General features: G+C 30.3%; 1 protein-coding gene across 1 annotated transcript in view; it reads left to right on the forward strand.

The window, feature by feature from the left end:
• The first annotated feature begins 2,197 nt into the window (after window positions 1–2,197).
• LOC145326080 (uncharacterized) overlaps window positions 2,198–26,983 on the forward strand; it is a 74,456-nt gene continuing 49,670 nt past the window's right edge. The window contains exon 1 of the mRNA XM_080169183.1: window positions 2,198–2,250. Coding sequence (XP_080025309.1) covers window positions 2,233–2,250 — 18 coding nt within the window. The 5' untranslated portion in view covers window positions 2,198–2,232. The remainder of the gene's footprint in view (window positions 2,251–26,983) is intronic.

The raw sequence follows: 26,983 nt of genomic DNA on the forward strand, positions 1-26,983 counted from the left end.
AAATGTATTATGGTAAAATGGTTGTTGATAGAGTTTTAAAAATATGCTTAAAATGGACCTTCTTGTATTTATTAGAGAAAAGCTTCGCTTTAAAAAAAATGTTTTTTTGCTCTTTCTTAACTTTATTCCTGATATAATTAAATATTTGTTAATATATGTTAAACTAGCGGCTTCGCCCCTAGCCTCTAGGGGCTTTGCCCAAGAGGTGATAAAAAAAAATTATTGCGAGAGACCATAAAGGACCATGGAAACTCCTTCAAAAAAAAAAAAAAAAAAAAAAAAAAAAATGGGGGGGGGATTTTTTGGTTTTTGGGGGGGTTGGGGGTGTCCCACCCCCCGAGAAAATAGCTTAAAACCACCACAGGACCAATAGGTAGATACCCTGAAGAGTAGAATCCGATCGGTTCAGTGGTTACCGAGATCTTAAGGGACAGACAGACAGACGGACGGACAGACGGTCAGACGGACAGACGGACAGACAGACATCGTTCTACTTTGTATTATAGATTGCAAATCAATCTGTAAATAATTCATCCAAAATGTCTCACTGTTTAAATGGAAAACCCATGAATTTAAATTTACAAACAAGGATGACAACATCTATAACAGCGAAGCTCAACAAATTAAATGTAAAGTGAAGTAAAAGACAATCGATATACATATTACAATTCTTGGTTGAAACGTTTAGACTACACGTAACTTAATGAATCAACCAATCAAAATTAGTGAAAAGACTCGAAAGTTGTTGGGTCAACGAATAAGAAAACGTTATTAAAAACTTTGGGGACTATTGTACTAAATAATGCATTGTCCCCTTCCTTCTTGGATTATGATACTTTTATCAAATAAAAAAGGCAAAAAAATGATTATATTTAGATTGCAACTGTTATGGATGAACGGACGTACGGACTGACCCAAAATTTAGAAAACCTAAAGCATAAAAGAGGAACAAATAAATGCACACAATTAACCTAAGACAAATATGTTTGAAAAACGGACTGTAATGAATCATAGAAAGCTATCGTAAAATATTACAACTGAATTACAATGAAAAATGCATCTAATTCTAAAGTTCAATATAACTTACTAAGTAGTCATGGTGTAAGAAAAGACACTTTTATACATAGTCACTAGGGTCAGCCTCGTTCCAAATATTTTAAAATCATATTATTTAACACTAGGACTTGCAGACCCACGTAGTGCAATGAAAGACCAGCTTACGTCTAACTTTAAGATTGAACTGTAATATAATATTTAATTCGCTGCTGTTTGGGATTTTATTGTCCTTGTTTTACATATATTACATATGTATAGATATTCGTCTAGTAGTATGCATATAAAGATTGGTTGTCTGATAAAGAAACAATTGTTGAAAGCATCTTCTTGCAGTAAAAAAATCGTCCAAATTGCCTAACCCCCCCCCCCCCCCCCATATTTGTATATTGTATATATATAAATAGATTTTAGGGGGGTGTAATGTTCATTCTGAAGATTGACTTACGTAGTTGGTACACAATACAACATGAATAAAATCATTTGTACAATAAAAATGATCTGACAAACAAATTGAATACAAATATTTTAACTATGTGCAAAATATTACCTTTTGTAGCTAGCTAGTTAAGATTTTGGGGAAGGAAAAGTTAAAGCTTAATATTACATTCTTTTTTAATGGCCAGGGATGAATGGTTCATTACAACTGTACAGTAAAGTTTTAATCAACGTTATCTTATTCGTTGGGTAATTTTATTCAATTTTGATTGGATGGTTCGAAACTTTTCAACTACCAATTTAATCTACAGAATAGGGAATTTTGTTTATTATCATTCAAAATTTGGGTAAAAGTTTAATGTAAAGTCCAATTTCCTCTTCAACCCTAAATATTTTTTGTTCAAACGCCTCTATACTTCTTTATGACATGATCATTCTTATATATACTCTATTTTGTTTAAATTTGTTTTTAGTAGTTTCAAAAGTGCATCGTCTTACAAATCCCACACCGCGTAGAACACATGAGTAAACAACTATAGCTTAGTGCAACAACCACCCAGGATTTTTCGGCCCCCTCTTCCATTCACCCCACAGGCGCGTATCATAAGGGCTCCCATTGCGCTGCGTATATCATGATGTTTTGACGGACGGGTGGGTGGCGTACCATTTTTGGGAGGCTATCTATAGAGGTCCAAAAAGTTGGGTCATTTTCATTAGTTCCTTTCTAGCCTTCAATACACCATGAGGCAAATTGTGTTGGTAATGATAATAATTAGTTTTATCAGTTAAATACATAAATAAATTTCTATGTATTGGGAGATATACTACAATGCTATAACTGTTATAGATCTTAGAGTAGTGAAATTGCACTTAGATTTTATGCTTTAAAGAATCAAGAATCTTGAATCCTTCTATAGCATAAAAATTCTTATAAGTGATGAACAAATTAGTAGTCTTCATAAATTAATTGAGTACTCGACTGTAAATTGCTTTTTGTTGTTTTCTATTTTATTTTCTATATATTTTATAACAAAGTACTATAGACATAAGAATAAATTAGCTACTCCCAATACACAGAAATCTATTCGTGTACATAACTTTTCCATAAAATAATATTCAGTGAAATTTCGTCGTAATTGTGGTTATTTGTTGTTCTTGCTGGAAAAGTTAAACCAAATTATCAAGTTATAATCAATATGAAAATAGATCTTTTTCATGAAAGTTTGCTTAAAAATGATAAAGCGGTTTATTACTAACAGAAGATTGATTGAATTTTATAGAATTCATAACTATTTTAGAATTTGGCTAAAATCAAATTATTTTAAGTTATTTAAAAGTAAACATTTTTTGAGAAATTAAAATTCAGATAATTTTATTCCAGAAAATCAAATAAAACATAAAATTATTTAAAATAATTGAAATTTATTAGAATTACTTTAAGATGAAGTTTTAATACTCAGATCAAAATCAAATGTTTGAAAAGGACACATTATGCAAAGTCCAAATTAGTTTTTTGATTAAATATTTTTGTGACTTTAATCCCCACGGGTTGTCTGGTAGGTGGCTGTCTGTAATCTGTCAAATGATACCCTTAAACCTTTTCAAAGAAGTTTTATCATGTATAGGGGCATAGCCACTGAAGAAAAAAAACGTTATCTTATCAGATGCTCTAAAAATTAGCAAAATGATTTAAGGGCATAAATAATCAATTTACAAAAATATATTCATTTAAGTGAATCAATCTTTTGGAAACACTAATCAACCTAAAAATATCTACTAGTTCAGTCGTTTTCGAGAGCTTTTTTTTACACGTAGACCCGCTTAAAGATCATTAACAGGGTGTTTTAAAACAAAAAGTCTGTAGAGTACTGATAATCCATCCCTATTATATTCCAACCAAATAGAAAATTATTGTGGCTGGTTATTTAACCAGTGCAAATTCCTTGTGGGGGGGCCCTAGTACTGTAGAGCCTATACCTGCGTTGTCCTAACCCTGCTGGGCCACAGTATCCAATATAACCTAACCAAACGTGACCTAAAGTAATTAACAAACTACCCCCATTATTTTTAATTTATTAGTTAAAAATAAAAGGGAGTGGGTGGTATGAGAGCTTAATAAGTTAATTTCTGTGAGAGCGCCAATCCCTGTTATTCTGATTTTTTAAACCCCAAGCATCAAGAGGGATAAGTACATTCCCAATAATGTAAAACAAAATTTCTCCTTCTGTAGATTAAAACTATTGGTTGACTAATTGAACACTAGAAATTTCGAGCCAACTAATTTAATTTTATGAAAAATACCCAGGGTTAACGAGCCGACGAATAAGAAAAGGTGCTTATAAAACTTTGGGTACCAGTGAATTTTAGTATCTAATATCTCCTTCCTCCCTGGGGAAGACCAAAAGTTTAAATCCATTTGAATTAACAAAAGCTAAACATTTATGTCTAGGGAGGAAACTCAGGGAATGAGGGAGGGGATGATGAAAGTTAAATTAAAATACAACCCTAATTACTAATATCTATCCAAAAGCAACGTTTAAGACATTGGATTTTTTGGTGAAAGAATGAATTTCATTCTATTGTCCAATCCCTGTATACCTTATGTTTGTCTAAAGATGGTCAAACATGGAAACATGGAAATGAAGTCTAGTTCTTTAGTCTGTCAGGGATGGAAAGACTTGATGAACGTAAAAAAAAGAGCTTTGGGTGATTGGTTGGATAATTTTATACTTAGTGGTATCTATTCAGAGGGTGTTGCAACTCCCTGAAAAAAAGCTTAAAACCTGGCCTGACCTATAACTGAAATTTCTCTGAAAGTTATAAAATGATGGATCCAGGATTTTACAAAATAAAGCATTTTTTAAATAGTTAGACACCAATTTTACTTACAATTTAATAAAAGTACCCAAAGTTTATATCTAATGAATTCTTATTTTTAAAACTTATTTACAGGCCAATAATTGTCTGCCTATAAAAGACTAATAAACCAACCCTTTAATACGTAATAACAGACATAATCCTAATGGAATACCCCTTCTCTGACGTATGTTAATATCCTATTGTTATTCTAAGGCACATGTTTAACATCAAAGGGTGTAAAAACTGATCCCTACTATAATTATCAGAGAGAGAGAGGGGACGATGGGCTGTTTATTACACTAGTCTCCATAGTCATGTAATAACGTTTTCTTATTCGTTGGCTTATCAACTTTGGGAACTTTTACTGAATTTTGATTGGTTGTTTTATCAAGTTGAGTGTTAAAACGTTTCAACCACTAAATAAGGGGTAATTTTGTGTTTCTTCATTGGGCATGTTCATCAATTTATCGGCCATAGTCTTATCCCTTTAGTTCCCTTGTAATTATGAACATTTAAAAGTCTTCATAATTCACGTCTCTATGTGTGTATTTAAATTTATAAAATTGGCTGTAAAAATAAAGATAAAAATGGAAAGTACATATTTTTTATGCTAAAATTTTAAATGATTTATGTCCTTAAATTTTTGGTACTTAAACTAAACTTATACAACTAAATATATGTTCTATAAACAGCTCCGTAAAAACTAGAATACAAATTACAAAATTTTATAATAGTTACTTATCTCATCGTATTACAGACAGCTTTCCGCGGATATTAAAATGAAAATTGTGCGATTAAAATCAGTATTCAGTATTGATAGACCCGAGGGGCCAAAGGTCCGGTCTAACAAAACGTGTATTGATTTTATCATTTTTATTGTAATATTCCTCGAATATTTTCTGTAATAAGATGCTATACATGATTTTTCAGTACGACTAAGCACCGGTCCTAATCCAGCGGATATTATATTACATCACATATTATTAGCAACGATGATTGAATAGATTTGCAACTTTGGCTGGTTATTGTTTTTCAAATTCTTCCTTTGCTAACAAATGAACTTGTTTATATGAAGTTTTATACATACAATATAATACTAATATAAAACATAAATTTACGACTATCATTGATTATATTGGAAGCACCAAATTCCGTGAACTTTTTCATGGAAATAAGAAAAGTGCAGAAATTTCTTGCAGCCATAAATTTTAGAATTTGCTTCATACATTAACACACATTTATGCATAAGAGATGTGCAAATACGAGCATTTTTTATAGCAGCTTAGCTGCTTTATTAATAGGGTATGTCCGTCCATCTACAGTTTTAGGTACTCTAGACTCTTGAATATTCTTACAATCTAGTCTTTACAGTCTCTATACAGTCTAGACACTAAAGTGTTCACTCAGTCTACACGATTTATATGTAATCATCAAAGGCTTTTATATGTTGTTCTAGGTTAGGCTAATTGAAGGTTATTCGAGAGAAGTACCTAAATGGGGTAGACCTCGCAGGTTTAAAAATTATGTTTTAAATTTAAAAAAGGGGGGGGAGAGGGGTTTTGCGATGTCATTATAGTTTTGATGTGATATATTTTTAACTTTTTTTGCTGCGCTACTTATCGATATCATTATACTTGTTTTTATGCATCATTTTCCCCCCACAACGAAAATGCCCAATTTCCCCCTTTTAAATCGCCTACATACACACACACATATACACACACACACACACACACACACACACACACACACACATACAACCTTTAAAATGTCAAATTAGATCATTTTCTGAAGTTCACGATTTTGTTGCAAATTTTGGAACATTTTCAGCTTCCCTATTTGGAGATTTTGATATTTCTAAAATATTTTAGGGGAGTAGGAGAGAAGGGGAGATGGGTGGCAACAAATTTTCCTTTTAATTTCCAAGAATCTTAATATTTTGAATACAAATAGCATTTTCAGTACTTTTCCTGAAACTTGCACCTTTTCCCCTTCTCCTCCCATCAAGAAAATAGCTTAAAACCAGGCATATAATATTTTGTTATAAGGCATAAAAACTCAAGACCTTTGAGATCGTATAAATATATTTTGTTGCAAAATATTTAGAAAGGTTTCTTTAGACATTAAAATGTTTTTTTTAACCATCTTATACGATACAGGCAATGGGACTTTTTTGAGATTCCCAAAAACTTCGCAATAATATAAATGTTGTGATCTTTTTTTGATGTTTTTTCTACGAAATTGAATGCAATCGCAATAAAGTTTTTTTTATAGATCACTCTATAAAGTATACTGTAGATGGGGGGAAATAGATAGTTAAATGGTTAAAAGATTTTAAAATCATTTGGGACTTCCCTCAAAGAGCCTGTCGAGGACCGACAACCCCCACCCCCCCCCCCCATTTATTATAAATAAGAGTTGAGTAGTTATGTCTTGAGCATGCAAAAGGACTTTCCTTGGGATGCCTATACCTGGGGTGCCCTAACCCTGTGGGCCTACCCAGTATCAAATATAGCCCAGCCTAATCTGACCTAAACTAATTAACAAACAAACGAAATTATTATTAATTATCATATAATCCAGCCGAGTGTTAAAAAGAAACCTTTTTTCAGTTAAAAAAATCTATTCTTAAATCTATGACGATTTTGATGGGAAGAACCCTTAACAAATCAATAATATAACGCACGAACAGAACGTTGCTTTCATCTTCAATACACCCATGTTAAACTATTATCCTATTACTGTATCAACATAAACTTTATACTATAAGTCAGGGATAAGACAATGGCCGATAAATTAATGTACATCCCCAATGATGATACACAAAATTCCCTATTATGTAGATAACAATTATTAGTTGAAACCTGTGGGCATTCAACAAAGTTATTCAAATTTAATTAAAAGTCCCCAAAGTTTAAATGGATAAGATAAACGTTTCATTCTTGTCAACAAAATGTTATCAGGTTTAACATGGGTATAAATTTTATACAGTTTTCTTATATTTTATTGTACATTTATATTCATTGATTTATTGATGTTATGCTTTTGAATTTTTTTTTGCAGTTACTACTAAATCCTAAAATTTAGTTCATAAATGTTTTTAAAAATACGAAATTTTCTAATAGCAATATTGAGTAGAAAGCATGGATAGGACAATGGATTTAAAATTAAACTAGTGTAAAATTTTGCCTTTGGTCTGGTGTATCTTCTAATCATTGGAAGGAGCAAATTCTTTAGATTAGTTTAATTGTTTTTAAGCATTTTTACTGATAAATTTGCTTTGAATTTTATTATACAATAACACGTTTTGATTCCAATATGTACGAAAAAAAGTATTTTTCTTAAGATTTTTATTTCGACTACATAAAAAAGCTGAAAAGTTTTTCGTCTGTTATTTCCCTTTCCTTCCTTAGGGTGGTAAAATTAAAATAGATGTGCCAGATTAGTTACCCAATTTTGTATGTATATGACGGACATACATCCAGACAGACTGACGGACGGACGGACAGACGGACATACATCCAGACAGACTGACAGACGGACATACATCCAGACAGACTGACGGACGGACAGACGGACATACATCCAGACAGACTGACGGACGGGCAGACGGACATAAAGCCAGACAGACTGACGGACGGACAGACACACAGTTGATAGATTTGTGTTTAATTACAGTCTTATAACACTAGGTATGTAATAATTGCATTCTGCAAATTATGTTTCTTGTCACAAATGATATCTAATAATTATTATCAACAGTATTAAAAATATACAAAGAAAATTTGAAAATTGCATAGCTAAAGCAGTGAGGACTTTGTGTAGAATTTTGTTTACTTTGGCGAATTTATTATTAATCAATTTTACAGATTTGAAATAAAACTATTATGGAAAATATTCTATCAAACTATTATAGTGGTATTTCCAATAGTTTTATAATAATGTTTTCCTATTTGTTGGTTTAACAACTTTGGGGACTTTTATTGAAAATTGATTGATTGGTTAATTAAGTTGACTGTCAAAACGTTTCAACCACTCATTATAATCTTCAGAAGGGATAAATTTGTGTATCATCATTAAAGTACACATAAATCAATTAGCCATTGTCTTATCCCTTTAGATCCCTTGGAAAAAGTATATTTTAAAAATATAAATATAAAAACAAAGATTTATAAATAAAATGTTGATCGCTTGAAACAAGTAAACTGATTAAATCTATTAAATTACACTTATCCGATTTAGAAAATAGTCATCATCTCAAATTCCCCATCATAAATGTTTATTATTCTTGGCACGAAGTCACCCTAAAAACTCTTGCATAAATACCTAACATTACCAAAAAGAGACAAAAAATGAAAAGTGTTTTCTCACTTATTATACCTCTTTTTCTTCTTATACAATTGCAGTTAATTTTTTTGTACAATTGCACGTGCAAACAAGGACATTCAGTAGCGAAGTAATAATCAACTAATGTTTATAAAGGAAGCTTTTTATTGTACCTATAAAAAATGACGTCATATTGGCCAACCATATGTCAATAAAAATTTATACTGGCCTGCTATTGGTAATTTATTGCGTTTATTTGCCTATCATTGGTCATAGGCATTGTATGACGTCATTTTTATATGCACGATAATCAGCTTCTTTTAAAAAAAAATATTTTATAAAAATATCTGGAAAAAAAGGAAATCAAAATAATTTTATATTTAATTCATAACATTCAATTGAATTGTATTTCAAATAGACACGAACGTGGACAGGCGGACTAATTTACTAGTTGCTGAGAAGCTGTGCTCCTACAAAATGAAATGCCTTACCCTCCACTTTATTAACCGTTACAATTTTCAATGAATTTCCAGAACCAATGAACAAAATTAAACACACAAAAATTAGAAGATTTTTTATTCTTGAGGTAATGCAATTCTAAATTTGCTAACGTTTTTAGTTGTTGCACCTAATTTTAATTCAAGTTTTTGGATGGTTTAACCTTTTACAAAATTATGGCTTCTTACATTTTTTCATTTTAAAACTATACTTTAACAGTTTCTTTGCTGAGAGAGAGAAAGGACAACGGAAGGTCTTTTTCCTCAAAGTAACTTGTTGAACAAAAAAAACCTGATTTTAAAAATAAATTGTAATTAAATTTCGGGTATAGTCCCTTTCGTACTATCGCACCTTATGGGGCGATTCTTCGTATTATTCACAGTAGCTTTTCTCCTATTTCTAGCCCCTGCGGGGGGCTCTAACCATACGGGACTAATTATCTAACCCTGTGGGGTAATCATCTAACCCAATATAACCTAACCTAACCTAAAATAACCTATAAAGCCATTTTAAAAATACGACGAATCGTCCCATATGGGGCGATGTTACGAAAGGGACTATTCCCGAAATTTTTATTCCTAACACGGTTAACACTTTACTTGTAAAAAATCGATTTATCTTTTGTTGCCTAACCCTGTATTCGTGGTTTCTTTGCTATTTGTAATGGGTTCTATAAATGGTTTTATAGCATGAACCAAGAAATTTGTCAGCCCAAATAGATTTAATTTTAAGGGAGTTTAAAACGATTCAATTCTTTCTTTAATAGTTAGTTTTTAAAGCATTTCTTAAAAATAACAGGATCTTAAAAATATTTTGCCATTTTTAGGCTAAAGTACTTTTTAGAATGGTTTTATATTGTATCTCATAGGTTCTTGTGAAGTTTTTAAAAAGTTTTGATATTCGTCTAAGAACCAGGGAGTGCGGGAGCCTTATACAATTATACTGTTGTCCAAAGTTTGAATTTTAAATGGTTGGTTCCAAACTATTAATGTCGAAACTATTCAACAAATATCTTTAATCAGTATAAGGAGTAATTTTGTTTATCATTGTAAAGTATATAAAATAATTTGTAATTCATTATCTTATCCCTCAAAATCACTGCTTAAGGACATAAAAAGGAGCATTACCCTTTGGATTTAAATATAAAAATAAGTGAATTTTTCAATAGAATTAAAATAAACTATAGTCATCTCCGAATATAATTTAAAAACTTTAAAATCAAGGTTTATCTTTCTTAACAAATACTCATATTAGTTATTTATGTATTATAGACAGATTTCCGCGTATATTGAAATATTTAATATACGTTAAAATAGTCTACAATATTCTATACTTGATTTTTTAGTATGGCTAAGAACCGGTTCTAATCCAGCGGATATTATTACCCACACATTTACCTAATCTTAGTTCCAATCCCCGTTTCTCACGACCCTAATTATTTAACTATCCTTGTCTAAAACATTGATAAATTAAGACACTTTTTTAGTCTACCTCGACATCTAACGAGACTATAATAAGCAAACACTTTCAAACCTAAATTGCAGTAGAGGATATTTAATCTGAAGAAAAACTACCATTAATTTTTCTGCAAGTCAAAAATGCAATAATATTTAAGTGAATAAATTTAATCTTGTGCTAAATTTCTAAAAATTTGAGGAAAAATAGATTATCACGAAAACGAATGAAAATATATGATTATAATTTCTAATATTTATATGCTAACAAAAAAGCAAGTTGGCGAATTAGTATTATTAAAATATCCAATTAAGCTCTAGCAGCGCAGCTAGTTAAAAGCTTGTCAGTCCGTCCTTCCGTCACTAGATCATAGTAAGTTATATCTTTCTTGTTTATGGATGGATTTCAAATTATTTAATTAAAGTTAATAGCAATCATTCGAGCGGTTTTATCAGGGAGGGTAAAGACATTAGATTGATAATTAAATTAGTGCCCAATGTTTATAACACGTTCTCACAATTTTTGCTTAAAAGCTTTTCATGATATTTACATTAATCTTCATTATTGCTAAGCTAGCTACTAATGGTCATAATTGTTTTCGTTAAATAAATGGTCCGGATGCCCGTGTCTAATTAAGCCACTTTAGGAATATATTAACTTCAACTTATTAGTCTAATCTAATTTAAATCAATATCTTTTATAGTTTTTAGCTTAGCTTTACAGTAAATTAGTTTTTAAACATTTTTTAGCTTTGCCCCTATCATCTAGGGGATGGGCGAACCCTTTAAATTTATGCCTTAAAATGAAATAACTTTAAACTTGTTTAGCCATATATTGAAAAAATGTTGTACATCCGTTTGTATGATCTTAATAAATTGAATATCATATTGTCGACTTGTCATATATTTCATGTAAAAGTTGATGTTTAGCGAATTTTACAGCGAATAATACTTGATGCTATTGTCTGATGCTGTGAGTATAGGTGCAAAAAATATGACGTAACAAAAAAAATTAGCTAATGAGAGGCCGTTATTGACCAATGGTAAAATTTATAGTGGACTCTCATTGGCTAATTTTTTTTGTTACGTCATATTTTTTGCACCAATACTCACAGCATCCTATTGTCTTCGCCCTTCCTGGCAAAAAAACCTTCAATCTATAATTTAGAAAAAAAGGGTCTACTCAGGCATCTTTAGGGATAGGACAATGTGCAATAAATTGATATACATCCCCAATGATGACAAAAACACACCTTCAGTAGAATGATAATTGATTAAAACTTTTGGACAATTCTAGTTTGAAACAAAATTCAATGAAAGTACCCAAAGTTTTTAGGCCAACTAATAAAATAACTTGGTTATAAAAACTTTGGGTACAGGTGTAATTTATAGTCTAATGTCCCCTGCTTCTCTGGGTCTACTAAAGTTAGTTTATACTCTTAATTATACACAACCCTATACATAATTATAACTAACAAAGATGACAACATCCATAAAATAAACAAAGAAGGTGTATCAACTTTTTTGTTTATAGCTAGCCGGTTCTTTTAGTAAGTAGTAGATGTAAAATTTTTCATAGAATTCAGATATGCAATCGGTTTTTTTGTAGACCTCTTATTTTTTAAGTAATTTAAGTTTTTTAAAAAAATAATTAAGTCGGTTTTAAGGTACTAAAACGCAACAAAATAAAAGAAGAAAATGGCCAGGAAGAACAAAAATAGTAAGATCTTTAATTTGACACCTTACTTTTAAAATTCTGTTGAGTAATTATTGAAAAAATCTATTTTTTTTAACCTCGGTTTAATAAAAACTTTAGACCTAAATATTTTCTCAAACAGACATAAAAAACATGGGTTCATATATACCTTTAGAATCAGAAAAATATTACGAATCCATTGTAAGCAAAATTGAAAAAAAGTAAAAAAATAACAAAATATAAAAATGGCCAATTGTATTTTTTGTTCTGGCAACACTATCGTCTTCCCTTTTTTACCCCCTCTTTACCCCCTCTATACCCCCTTCCCATTTTTATAGTCAATTCAAGAGTTAAGACGTTGCCTGTACAATGTAATATGATATTTTCATATAATTCCTTTTATTGTAGTTTATATACTATATTGTAAACTTTTTTTTCAATTTTGCTTACAATGGATTCGTAATATTTTTCTGATTCTAAAGGTATATATGAACCCATATTCTTTTACTTGTGAAATGATAAAATTGAGTTCAAAGTTTTTATTCTCGTGGGTTTAAAAAAATCGATTTTTTCAATAATTACCTGACAGAATTGAAAAAGTAAGGTGTCAAATTAAAGATCTTACTATTTTTGTTCATAATGGCCATTTTCTTTCTTTTTTTGTTGCATTTTAGTACCTTAAAATCGACTTAATTTTTTTTTTTTAAACTTAAATTACTTAAAAAATAAGAGGTCTACAAAAAAAACCGATTGCATATCTGAATTCTATGAAAAATTTTACATCTACTACTTACTAAAAGGACCGGCTAGCTATAAAAAAAAAGTTGATACAACTTCTTTGTTAAAATTAAGATGCCACATACTTTTTATGGTATTCTCAAAAAGTCTTACCTAAAAAATCAAAATACAGGGAGGGAAGAGACATCGGGCAGTTAATTACACTAGTCTCCAAAGTTTTATTACAACGTTTTCTTATTGGTTGACTTAACAACTTTGTGGACTTTTATTGAATTTTGATTGGTTGGTTGATTAGGTTGAGTGTCCAAACGTTTCAACCACTAATTGAAATTACAGAAGGGTTAATTTTGTGTATCTTCATTGGGAATGTACATCAAATTAACGGCTATTGTCTTATCCCTTTGGATCCCTGGTCAAAACAGCAAAAAAACGTTCAATGATTGACACCAATAGGAAGAGTTTAACATGCCATTTATTTACCCACAAACATACAGACAGACAGATGGACAAGCCCTAGTTGTATAAAAGCTGTGTTACCCAAAATATGTATCATGTATGATTAATAATAACATGGGCTCTGTATATAAATGTATTGTTCAGCTTTAGCAAAAACCTTAGAGTAAAGAAATAACACAGAATTCGTGAAGATTTTATATAGTTAGGGTTGTCAAAGACTTGTAAAAGTTAAGCTAGTCCATAAATGTGGTTTGTCGAAGGGAGGTAGGGGGAACATTGGACTGTAAATTATTGAGTTACAACAAGTTTTAAAACCATGTTATCGCATTTGTTGGCTCAAAACTTTTAATAACTTAGGATTGGTTGATACCAAACTACCCCAACTAATAATCGTAATACAAAGATGTGTGTTAGTTTTGTTTATTATCATTGGAAAATCACATCAATTTATCGGCCATTGTCTAATATCTTAAAATACACTGATATGAAACAATTTGTCTTTCAAAGCCCTGTCTGTAAAAGGCGTGTCTATTGGCATGAAATATTACTTACCTTACCATGAAACGCATCTATGCTATTATCAACTTTTAACATGGCAATTTTTTAAATTTGATTAAATTAAAAGTTAGCTCTGTCAAATTTGCTAAAATTCGTAGATTTTTATATCAAAAGTATTACTTCCAAAAACCCCGATATATATATTCTTTTTAGATCTAATAGCATTATATTTTTAAACTGGAATTTTTTTATAATATTAAAAACTATCTTTTACATAATCTGGGAAAGAAATGCATAAAATTGTTATGTATATGATAAATTAACTTGTATTTAAATTTGTATAAATCCATTTATATCCCAATAATTTGATAATCAATTTGTGTATGGCTTGCCCAAAAGTGTACATAAAATATCTGCTTTAAAGGGGTAGTATATATAGAGGTTTACTGGCAATTTCCCTCGAGGAGCCTGTTGAGCAACAAATCCCAAACCCCTCTAATTATTTTTAAATTAAATTGAGTATAAGGTGAGGGGATAGTTCAATGGTTTGTTTGTTTAGTGGAGCTCAGTGCTCAACTTGCACTTTGAGGGAAAGCAGGGAAAAAATACATTAATATATATATTTATACATTGTTTGAGTATTCCTTTAATAATAAGGTATAATCTAAAAAGCAGAGAAATTCTATTATCTTTATTTGATGCAATATTCTCTAATATTAATATTTCTCGTATATATTTCATGTGGTATGAGTTATGGTTATAAACGTTACTTGCATATAAACATAAACACACATAATTAATTTATCTAAAGCTATTGACTTCCCCCCCCCCGCACCTTCACATCTATTTTTTAAAGCAAAACTTTTCTATAACTAAGGACGATCTTAAGGTCATGTCTGCACATGATGATTCCAGAAACAGTCAGGTACGATTTACAAATCGTAGCAACTCTATAATTGTATCCAGAAAGTCCATACTTCAATTTAAATCATGATGATTTTAGCTTTTCTATGATATAATCTGATTATTGGAGCAATGATTCCTAGGACAACATAGTATTGATAAACTTAGTAATATATATAGAGTAGTTTTGCCATTTTGCAATAGTTACTACATTTTACAATTAAAATATTTAAATTTGATATTCCTTTAATTTATTTTTGTATTAGCTTTCAATAAAGTTTAGGCCCTACCCAGCGGGTTCTTAATTCTTTATATCATCTTCTTTCTACATTGCACCATGTAAAGTTAGATTAAACAAAGTGGAGAAGCTTCTTTCACTCATAGAATCTATATCTGTAAGAAACCGTTAGAGGAATACGTGAATTTGTTGGCTGTTATTCAATTTTTGTGTTGATTCCTTATACCACTTAGCATCCAGTATATAATTTAGTTGGTCCGTCATGCTAAACTCCACAATTTTTAGTGATTTTATACTTATGGATATTCTCATCCTTTTTCACCTAATAGGTATTTGATTAATTTCTCCGTCAGTAAAAAAGATCATTGTTGAGAAAATGTTGTTTTCGTTATAATATTTTTTCTTCAGATTTGAAATTTTTGCCAATTAATTATTTTATTTTTTAAACTAATAGGACGCATTTTGATTTTTTTAAGAATGATGGCTAATTTAAGATTTTAAAGGTCTAACTTAATAGATCTGTTTTCTAGAGTTTTTGGTTTATATGAATAGAGGAATAAACTATCAAAGTTAAGTCTTTTATTTCACAGCAACAACTAATCCAATAGCCAGACTTCTTATTCATACATTGTGTAGCAATCCTCATTTCTAAACATTCATACTCGTAAATTTATATTTAAGAATTACGTCATATTTATGAAGTGTAGGTATCTCAAGGGATAGGATAATGGAAATACATTTTTGTATATCCCCCAATGATTATAAACAAAATTACTCCTACTGTAAATTAAAATTTTAGTTGAAAAGTTTTGATAATTCTAATTTGAAACCAACCAATCGAAATTCAATAAAAATACTCAAAATTTGTTTAACGAATAAAAAGTAAGGTTTTTATCCGCTAAACCACTGCACTGTGGGGAAAAAAAGGCTGGCTTGTTCAATTTGTGGTTCACCCTGTTATCTTTTTTTTTAAAGACGTATTTTATGATCATTTTGGATTAGGTTAGGTTAATAAAATATCAAAAGATCCCCGCAGGGACAAGGTCTTACAAAATTCAATAGATGCACAGTCTAATATCCAAAACTCCATTATTTTCAAGATTTTTTTTGTAAATAAGTCATATAACTATTTGTTTGTATAACCAAAATTACGTTTCCTCTATTTTACTTTGTTTGTATTTTACTTGACTTTTTTATTCATTTATTTTTTAGACATTATTTTATTGCTTAAAAAACTATTGCATGTTGCCAAAACTATACATAGAGTTGCTACGCATATGATATAACTGACAAATCAATAAATTCTTACAAGGTCAGTTTTAATGTGAAATATGTAAAATTGAAATATCTTAAATGCGGGGTTTTTTAACGATTTATGTCCCAAGATGATTAACATTTTTTTCCATTTAAGCCTTAGGGTAGTTTGATGCAATTTTTTGCCTCCCCCCCCCCCCCTTTGATTGAGAGCCTCTGTGGTTTAATTATGAAAAGATTAGATGCTGAGTTTTAAACAGCTAAATTATAGAAATGCCTCGCTTTTGATAATAGCCATATAAAATCAAAATGTAAAACTTAGCTAGTATAGAAAATTTAAATGGTCTGCGGAAATGAACAAATTTAAAACATGAAAACGAGGCATTATGTGATTCAAAGAAAAGTCGGTAAAATCGCACATTTCGTCAGTAGTTTACTTATCACCCTTATAGCTCTAACACTGACGACTAATTAAGACTACTACTATATATTGTTAACGATAATACAAAAAAAGGGACAAAAAACCTTACCCGAAAAGAATATCTAAATCAAAGAGGGGTTCAAAAAGTCCTCTAAAAGATGAGTAAATTTGCCTAAAAATGGAAGGAAACGTTCACATTTTGTAATATCCTATTTAAAGTATTTTAGCAAGAATGATAATTGCCATAGAAACACCACAAAAAAAAACATCATTCTTATGTATTTTCACTGAAATCAATAAAAAAAAACTAAAAAATCATTGTTAAGAATCTTTTTAAAAAGGCATTTAAGTTTTACGGATAATATTATTAATATCTTTTAAAATGATCGAATAGTTATTTGTCACATCGTATTGTAGACAGCTTTCCATGGATATTAAAATGAAAAAGTATAAATTTATACATGTTTTGTTAGACCTGAGGAGCCGAAGTCCCTGGCTAACAAAACTGGTATTAATTTTATGATTTTCATTTTAATATTCATGAAAAATTGTCTGTTATGTGAGGCTATACCAGAAAGTATATTGCTATTAATGAACATAAAAATATCTTTTATAAAACTGTATACTGAAGAGAGAAAAAACTGTATATTAAAAAGGTAATCTGATACTGTTTAGTGCAAAAGTTCACAAAAGCATGAAAGATAAAGTAAGAAGGATGAAATTATAATTTTTAAGCACTAGCAATGGATGTAGAATATTATGTCGTCAATTTAGTTTGCTAACATGGACATCATTTATTGGTAAGTTCCATTATCTAGTAGGAGGTTAGGGGAGGAGATGGATCGTTGTTTAAGCCAGTTACGAGTTTCTCTTTATTATAGTACATGATAATCTGGTGTAAGAGTCAAGTAATGATAAATCCAAATCCACATAGACCTGTTTATCTGTAATGCACTATGACAAACATTAGAAAATATATATCCTTATATAAAAGTAACAGGTTGTCTGTCTGACTATGTATAGAGTAGTATCCCGCTAAACCGATATGGTTCTCCTTCACATTGAAGCTTCTTTATAATCAAACAAAGCTAAATAAAAATAAGCATAGCTCTTCTAGATTATAGTATTTGTTATTTTTTTAATTTTCTATGCAATTTTTTTTCTGAAAGTAAATTCAGTGATTACTGAGTATACCAGGGATCTAAAGAGATAAGACAATGGCCGATAAATTGTTGTACTTCCCCAATAGTGATACAAAGAGTAACTCTTTCTATAGATTACAATTAGGTGTTGAAACGTTTAGACACTCAACTTAATTAACCAACCAATCAAAATCCATGAAAAGTTCCAAAAGTTGTTGAGCCAACTAATAACAAAACGTTAATATAAAACTTTGGGGACCAGTGTAATCAACAGCCCAATGTCCCCTCACTCTCTGTATGTATACGCTATTGTTATATTCTCGTGATAAAATCACCATCACATAATATTCCTTGCTTATGATTTAGTGTGTTCAATAAACTACACCCAAAACATTCAGAATAGCAAATTGTTACCACAAAATCTATCATTTCTTTTAATTTAATTTGATTGTTTTTTTTTACCTTTTATCTTATTTGCTGCTAGCCTCTAAGTGTTATATATTCAAGGGAGTAAGAAGGAAGCTTAAAAATAGCCTTAAACCAACCTAAGGTTCAAATTTATTAATAGATTAGCCTAACGCCATTCTGGAATTAACTAAATTTAGTACTTATTGGAATCCTAAGCTTCAGACAAAAAAAACTTCACTACTTTATATAATAGTATTGTGATTTTTTTTGCAAATATGACAATTTTGCGTACATGATCGAACACTGCGCCTGCGCTTATGTGTCGTCTTACTTCGCTGATCTTCTCCTGTATAGCAGAGCAAAGCAACTCTAACATCTTATTTAACATCACTAATTTGTTTGGTATAGAACTTAAAATGGAAACACGAGATGGGTATTTATTCTCAAAAATCATAAAACATGCCAAGTATAACGCATTCCTGTAGAAAATCTTGAATTTTCGAATTTTCAAAGCCGTGATTTCTTATATGAAGGATACAGTATACATAATAATGACATAATGATAACATTTTAAAGTTGGTGTCAAAATACATAATTCAAAGAAATCATTATCATTTAAATGCGGCTATTCTTTCTAGATTTTACCTAGTTGTTATAGGGTAGGGCGTACGGGCCTATAAATTTAGAAATTCTTCGCTTGTAATGATAAAGTAAAAATCTTACTTTTTGACGCAGAAATGAAGAATTTTTCATCCTTGTTTTTTTTCACTTCCACGCCTAAACCTCAGTTAAGTTTGAAATCAGAAATCTTAACAAGCATAAGCATTTTCAGATTAACAAAGATTAAGAACGGCTAAAAATGCTACAAGGGTGTAATATTTTTTGACATACCCCTTAAAAATCTTATGGAGCACTTTATAAAAGGAGGGGGTAGTCGACCCTCCATTTTAATCGTTATCCAGAAAACTTTTTATAATGAGGTTATGTTTTTCTTGAGGTGATGTCTCTTGGGAGGTTTGAGGTAACCTTCCCCAAGATAATTATAATTCTTATCTGGATCAATAAGAAGCTTCATTGTTACAGAGAACCATATTGGTTCAGCGGTTCGCTACATACACATAGATAGAAATATAGTCATCCAATTACTTTTATATAAGTATTACCATGTTGCCCTATTCTAATAATAAAGTTATGACTTTATAGCTTTATACTGATAAATAATAAATACCTTTATTTTAAGTAAATTAAAAAACTGAAACTCACTTAAACAAATGGCCTAATAGACAAATATTTTTCTAAATAAAGATGATTTTTTATTTACATGTGTTTTGTTTAGTTCATGGGAATTTTTCCCTTGCTTATACTTCAAATATTAACTTAGCCTTAACAGTATTTATTTAACTACTAGTGGCAGGGCCCCTAGCTTCTAGTAGCTCTGTAATTGAAGACTGAAAAAACAACCTAAAACTATCCCAAGACTTAAATCTTAAAATAAAAGGCCTAAAACCACTTTGGGACCTATGTAAAGCTTCCCTAAATATGAATAGTCATCGAAATCTTAAGCTTCCGACAAAATAACCTTTCTACTTTATAGATTTTTTCCCAAAGCATTAAATTTCAGTGCAAAACATTAATTGCTAGTGGGTGAATATAATTTCAGTAACTCTAGTTAGCAGCCTACTTTGCGGCTTAGAAAGATAAGGACGGTTTACCTGCAGTTTGTCAGGGGAAATTATTATTAAAGGATGTCTCAGCTGGGGCTGCTAATTGTTGTGGCAGCTAAAGAAAATAGCTGTGGATAGGAAAATAATATTGATTTTAGTTTAGTAGGCTGTTAACTATAATTGCGGCTGGGTTTATATCGTCCAAAAACTGTTTTTAGTCGATTGCAGAAGCGTGTTTAGATGTTTAGTCCCTTTGGTTTTAACAAATACTTAAATCACTGTTTTGAAGTGCTTATGCTGTTGTCAAATGTTGAAAGAAAAATCCATAGAAACTGCATTTTTTAATGATTTAAAATTTTTAAAACATGTCTTTGACCTTAAAGACCCAGGGAGTGAGAGAACATTGTAAAATACACTGGTACCCAATGTTTTATAACAACATTATCTCATTTATCTTAAAAACTTCGGATACCTTATTTAATTTTGATAGGTTGTTTCAAAACTAGTAGTGTCAAATCTTTTCAACCAATAATTTTAGTAAACAAAATTAGTGCATCATCATTGGGGTTGTTCATTAATTGATCTCCAATGCCTTGTCCCTTAGGATCTCTGTAAAAACTGCATATTCACCTGACCCGTTCCATCCACAAAAACGCCCAAATAATTTCTGCATAACATCTAATGCCAAAAATATGAACGTTTACCCACGTAAAAATATGTAGATATTGCATGTAGGGCTCGGCACCCGAGACACAACTAGGACGCGGATTTGAACTGTTTTTTTTTTTAAACTTTTTAACCAATAAATTGGTCTAGAGAGGAGATACTTTTATTTAGATTTTCCAGGTTAGATATAGCTAAATAATATTTTTTGCGGTTAGTTGTCCGCTTGTATTCAGCCGCTTAGCCCCGGTTTATTTTCTTCATATTTTGGTAAGATTGTTTAATACAAATTTTTACCTCTAAGAATTGATAAGAATTTTAAGATAAAAAATAAAGAGCTATTCTTTAAAATTATGCTTCTATTTTTTCAACATTATGTTAACTCTAAAAACTTAAGTCTACAAAAGCTATCTTGAAATTATATTATGAATACAGTCCTAAAAATGCTTAACATAAAGTGTATATCAAGCACAACCCTTCCCTCGCTTATGTTTTATATAAATTAAAATTAATATTTTGCAGTTTTTTCCTATGCCATTGCGGATGCCACTAACCCTGCAGAGCATATACCACAGTACAATATAACTCTGTTGGGCTACGCATCACCCTATACAACCTAATCTAACTCTGCCTAAAGTAAACAAACATATTTGATTTTAAATTAATATTAAAATATTACGGGTTTGGGGAGGTTGACACAGTGATGAAATAGTTTTATGAACATTTGTCTGTATTTCTGATTAAACTACGACGCTTATGTATAAACTAATAGAACAATCACGACAAGCAAATACAGATAACCTTTCCTTACAATTTCTTTTTAGGGCAATATATAATTTTTTGACAGCATCAAAAAGTTAAGAATTAACTTTATTTTAGCAAATTAAGCTGTAAAATTGTTATCTTTACATAGTTAAGATAAACATATGATTTAATCACACACACACAAACACATACACAGAAATATTTACACAACAATGAATAAGCCACCATCCTCTACACATGATGACGTCCATACATTCGAACGAATTAAGTTGAATAACAATTTATAACAATGATTTTTGTCAGCTTTAGATATCCATAAGTAGAGCAGCAATCACAAGCATTTATTTTATATTCAAGGTATACATAAGGCCTCGCCTCTAGTCTTAAGGGTCTGCAATTCATGAATAATGGATTTTTAAAAAAAATTTAGAAATTATTTAGCGGCTATTCCCCTGGCTTCTAGGGGCTCTGTTTCCATGGTGCAGGGAGTTGCTAATAACTTGAAACCCTCCCAAGACTTAAATCTAAAAATAAAATAGCCTAATACCATCAAAGGATCTACATGAAGCTTACGTAAAAAAGAAAACCCTATCGGTTAATTACTTATAGCGGTCTCAAGCTTCAGACAAAAGAAAACCTTACTACTTTATATCATAGGATTACATTATTTAATCAGAACCTTTATATGGATATGAAAGGACACCTATAAAACTCTTATGTGCGAATACCATGCATGGAGAAACAGCAATGACTTGGGTCATAAATTCAGGTTGAATAAATAGGTCTCCTGTCGATGTTTTGGTGTACCTATTATTACTCATTTTACCATTTTTTTAGCATAATGGGTGTTTTCTCTCATATCGCCTTGTTAAGAACATAAACCTCCTCGCCTCTTATTTTTGATATGAATTGAACTAGAACAGGGGAAGGGTGTAATTCTTGTAGTTTTCACCTAATTCTTTTAGTATAAAAAAACTAAGAGATGTTTTCCATAAATTTGTACCATTTTATAGATCTTAGTTAACTTTGCTACCCTATTTGATAATCATGGTATAGACTATTCTAACCTTTTGACACACACACACAAACACAAACACATACACACACACACACACACACACACACACACACACACACACACACACACACACACACACAAACACACTGAGATAGAAATCTGACTTTGATGCATTCTGCTTTTTAAGGTGAAAAAATAATTCGTGTGTGTATCATTTTTAAGTAGCGAAGCTACTTAACAAGCCACTGTCATGGACCTGTCTGTCCGTATATTCTAAATCTAATATTCTTGTCTCTCATCAGTTGAAAGTTTAGATTTTTTATAATAGTTGATCGAAAAAAAGGAAACTTTTTAATTTTAAATAACTTTATTGTTTTTCCTTTAAGTAAAATTGTTCTTGGTGATGTATATGTGCGTTTATAATATCATATTTTTTTTAATTCAATATTTGCTGAAAATTCACGGCAAAGTGTATTTTTTATTTTCTTATTTACGTTCATGTGACAAAATTATTTTTTATTTTTTCAATTTATCATTACATAGATGACATTTTCTGTTTAGAAAAAGTTCTTTTGTTATTTTAAAAAAAATTACGAAACCTAAATTTTCATCATTTTATGAAAATTAAATTTAAATTACTTATAGTTCCTATAGAGCACTAGGACTGACTCCCCCCCCCCCCTCTTATTTATTTTTAATTAAATTAAAAATAAGAACGTTATTTTCCTCTTCGGGGCTACTCAGCACCTAACATACCCTCACCTAAAGAAATCAACAACCACAAACCACAATCCCCCTTAATTCAATGTATTTTAAAATAAGTTGGTGGGAGGGGGGTTGTTAAGTGCTTTCTGTACTCGACTAGGCACATTGTAGGAAACCACCTATAATACATTAAAAATTTAAAAACACAGAATTTTAACATAATTAAATATAATAACAGATTTAAGTCCCTATTCTGATAATTTTAGTGTTTGAATTTGATATATCATTATAATTGTCGTTTAGGCGTAATGTTTTTAAACAGGCTGATGTTAGTTTAAATACTATTATTAACAGTCAAGCTTTTCTATACCTAGTGCACGTTCTTATGTCCTTCTGTTAGCGTGACGGTTAGCTTTGGTTGTAAAGCTATGAATGCTGTAATCGTCCTATCATTTTCAAACTTTTACTAAAGATTTTTGTTTATCAGAAGGATCTCATGTCCATTCAGTTTTTACTACTTTGACAATGAATGTATTCTTGATTGATATTTAAATGGCGATTCCTTAGATTATCAGCACTGTTATACTATGATTATTAATGTTTGTTAGTTCATTTGTCTGATTTGATGAGCTTCGCTTTTATGGATGTCGTCATCTTTGTTTGTATTATTAATGAGTACCTCTAGAAGGTTGATACAACAAAACATAATTGGCATCTTCAATTTCACGGATGTTTTTCTCTTTCTAGCATAGCTGACTTATTAACTATCAGTTCATTTGAATGAGATTTGTGTAAGCGTTTGTATAATAAGGCCATGACTGTTTGTTTGTCTGTTATGATCAGCTAGTTTTAGATATTTCATTTAATATTTCAATTATAGTAAGAAATTGTAGTTTTTCATATATTTATTAATTAAAAATCTTTACTTGACCTACTAAACAGGAATATGTTGAAGCAAACAACAAAGGCTTTGAAAAAAATTCGGTTCTTAAAGAGACATAACATGACAAACGTTGAAAATAGTGTTCCTTCACGACCGTAAGCACAATATAAAATAGGCTTGAGGTTAATTTTTAGTTTTAAAAAAATAACCTGGATCTTAAGGGCCAAGGTAATGGACGATAGAATTTATATACATTCTCAATGATTGTAAACAAAATTACCCCTACTGAAGATTTAAATTATTGATTGAAAAGTTTGGTCATTGCTAGTTTTAAAACAAGATCAAAATTTAATATAAGTACCCATATTTTTAGTTACCATGATCATAAAACTTTGGGTGTCAGGGTAATTTACAGTACAATTTCATCATCTGTGGAAATATGGGGTAGTAAATATTTGGCTATATTTTAAAATGAAAAAAAAAACGTTTTTATGCGGACGTAGTTGCACACCCCTGAAGACACTTTGCAATCCAGACCAACTTTTTATACAAATAAGACTGCCATGGTGTTTTTGCCATTTAGCATATTTTTAATGAATGGCAGCAGCAAATTAAAATATTTGCGTTAAAACAGTTACACTTTTTAAAAGTTTAGTATGAATTACTATTTTAAAGCAAAAATATTTACATTTAACAGTAAAGTCTAAAGGAGGAAAAATGATTCAGTCAAGCATGTTTTTTTTAATCTAATCAAAATTTCTGTAGTTTTGTCTAAATATTTATGAATGTAAGAAGAAATATGCTCTTCTGTTCTTCTTAATTCTATTTATCTCAGAGTATTCATCCCTCTTATTATCTTGTTTGGTGTCATAGCTACTCTATAACAAGAGACTGTGGCATAGCGCATCCGCTTGTTGTCGGGTTTGAATCTCGACCAAATATAACTTTTAAAAAACAGTTCATTTTGCTGATTTGTCAGATGTGCGTCATAAATTGTAAGAGTAAGGGTACGCCTTGGTCTAAATCAGGCGCAACTCATAACCATGCACAAAGGTCATGCAATCAAAGGTTTGTATGTTTTACAGCTTAATACTAAGAGTAGATGAAAAATAAACAGCATGGCCCATAAAAGATTATTTCCATGCTCAGTTAGGACTTGATGACGAAGTTTACACAATCAAAGGGTTAGTTGTGTGCTTCAATTAAACTTGGATAAAATTCAAATATATTAACATGAAAATGCTTAAATTTGTTTTTTTAGTTTAACTTTATTTAAAATTTTCACATCTTTATGGTGTGTTATGACTAATGGTGTTTTAAATACCATTAATGAATTTATTTAAAATCATTTGAAAACATAAATCAAAAATTATAATTTTGTCTTTATTTGTAACTGTTAATGTCACATTAATGATGCGTCCTAAAAGAAAAATTATGGCCATAAGTAGGGTTGCAATTTAATTTACATAATTATAAAAAAAAGTTGCCTATTTTTACACAACTATGTAAAATGAGAGGCAAAAACCTTACGAAGTCTATATTACAACACCCCCCGCCCCCCCCCCCCCCTGCCCATTCGATTAAGGAGTAAAAATTGTTATCTGAAATGTCGTATATATTTATGGTTTTAAAACATAGATATTCGTACTTTGTTAACTAATATGATGTAAAGACTGACATACTCTAGCAATCAAGTAGCTGCAAAATTAAGATTTTCTATTTTTCTATTTTTACGACCCTTCGCTTGTATGGATGTTGCCATCCTTCCTTGTTTTATCTAGCGATTTATGCTTTTTATTGCTGCGCTACTTTAAATTTGCTATAGAATTAAGTTCTAAAAATAAAATGTATAATATGTGACATAGCTATTTAGTCCTTAGACACTTACATATCTTTAAACGTACTGTTAAAGGAATCATCTTGCAATAATTGAAATTTGTAGGTCAATTTCAACATGTTTTAATGAACGAAAAGAGCTAACCGTTACGGACGGAACGACACTAGTTATAGAAATGCTTTGCTTTTAATAATACAATTGCAAGTTTGGCTATATATTTTCTATCTAAACTCTTTTTTTGTGGTCTTAAAAGTACAATCATACATAAGCATTCAAAGCATTTAGAGTAACTCAAAAAAAAACTTCAAGAGAATTTAGGAGAGGAACTACTTTTTATAAAAAGGGAACACATAAGAAAAAAATCTGTATATATATGAAAGAAATAAAAACATAGATTACTTTGAATCAAATATGTAATTAAATTACTGAAAAAAGTCCATAATTTTAAACGAGAACAACAATTTTTTTAAATGCCTTTAAAAACATTATATACATTTTTCTCAATATTTAGCTAAAATGGCTTAAAATCAACCATATTAACACTAACTTTTCAAACTTGGTACATTGGACGTTATTCTCCTGGATCAATTTTGTTAACACAATGACATTTGTATGTCTAGACTATTATAGTAAATTACTAGACATAAATGCATAGCCTTTTTATATATTGGAGCTTCACTATTATGTATAAAATCATCCTTATATATGCAGAAAGACAATATAAAAGATTCATAGACCATTATTGTAAATCATCAGACATAAATACAGCGATTTTTTTTATCAATTGTTGCTGTGGTTCTTATGTATATAATCATCCTTATATATGCAGAATGACATTATGAAATATTCATAGACCATTATTGTAAATCAACAGACAAAAAATGCAGAGCCTTTTTTATCAATTGTTGCTGTGGTTCTTATGTATATTATCATCCTTATATATGCAGAATGACATTATGAAATATTCATAGACCATTATTGTAAATCAACAGACAAAAATACTGAACCATTTTTATTTATGGTTGCTGCGCTTCTTATGTATATAATCATACTTTTGGATGCAGAA

This window comes from Acartia tonsa, chromosome 8 (assembly GCF_053477335.1).
Source record: "Acartia tonsa isolate MP-2025a chromosome 8, ASM5347733v1, whole genome shotgun sequence".
NCBI lineage: Eukaryota > Metazoa > Arthropoda > Copepoda > Calanoida > Acartiidae > Acartia > Acartia tonsa.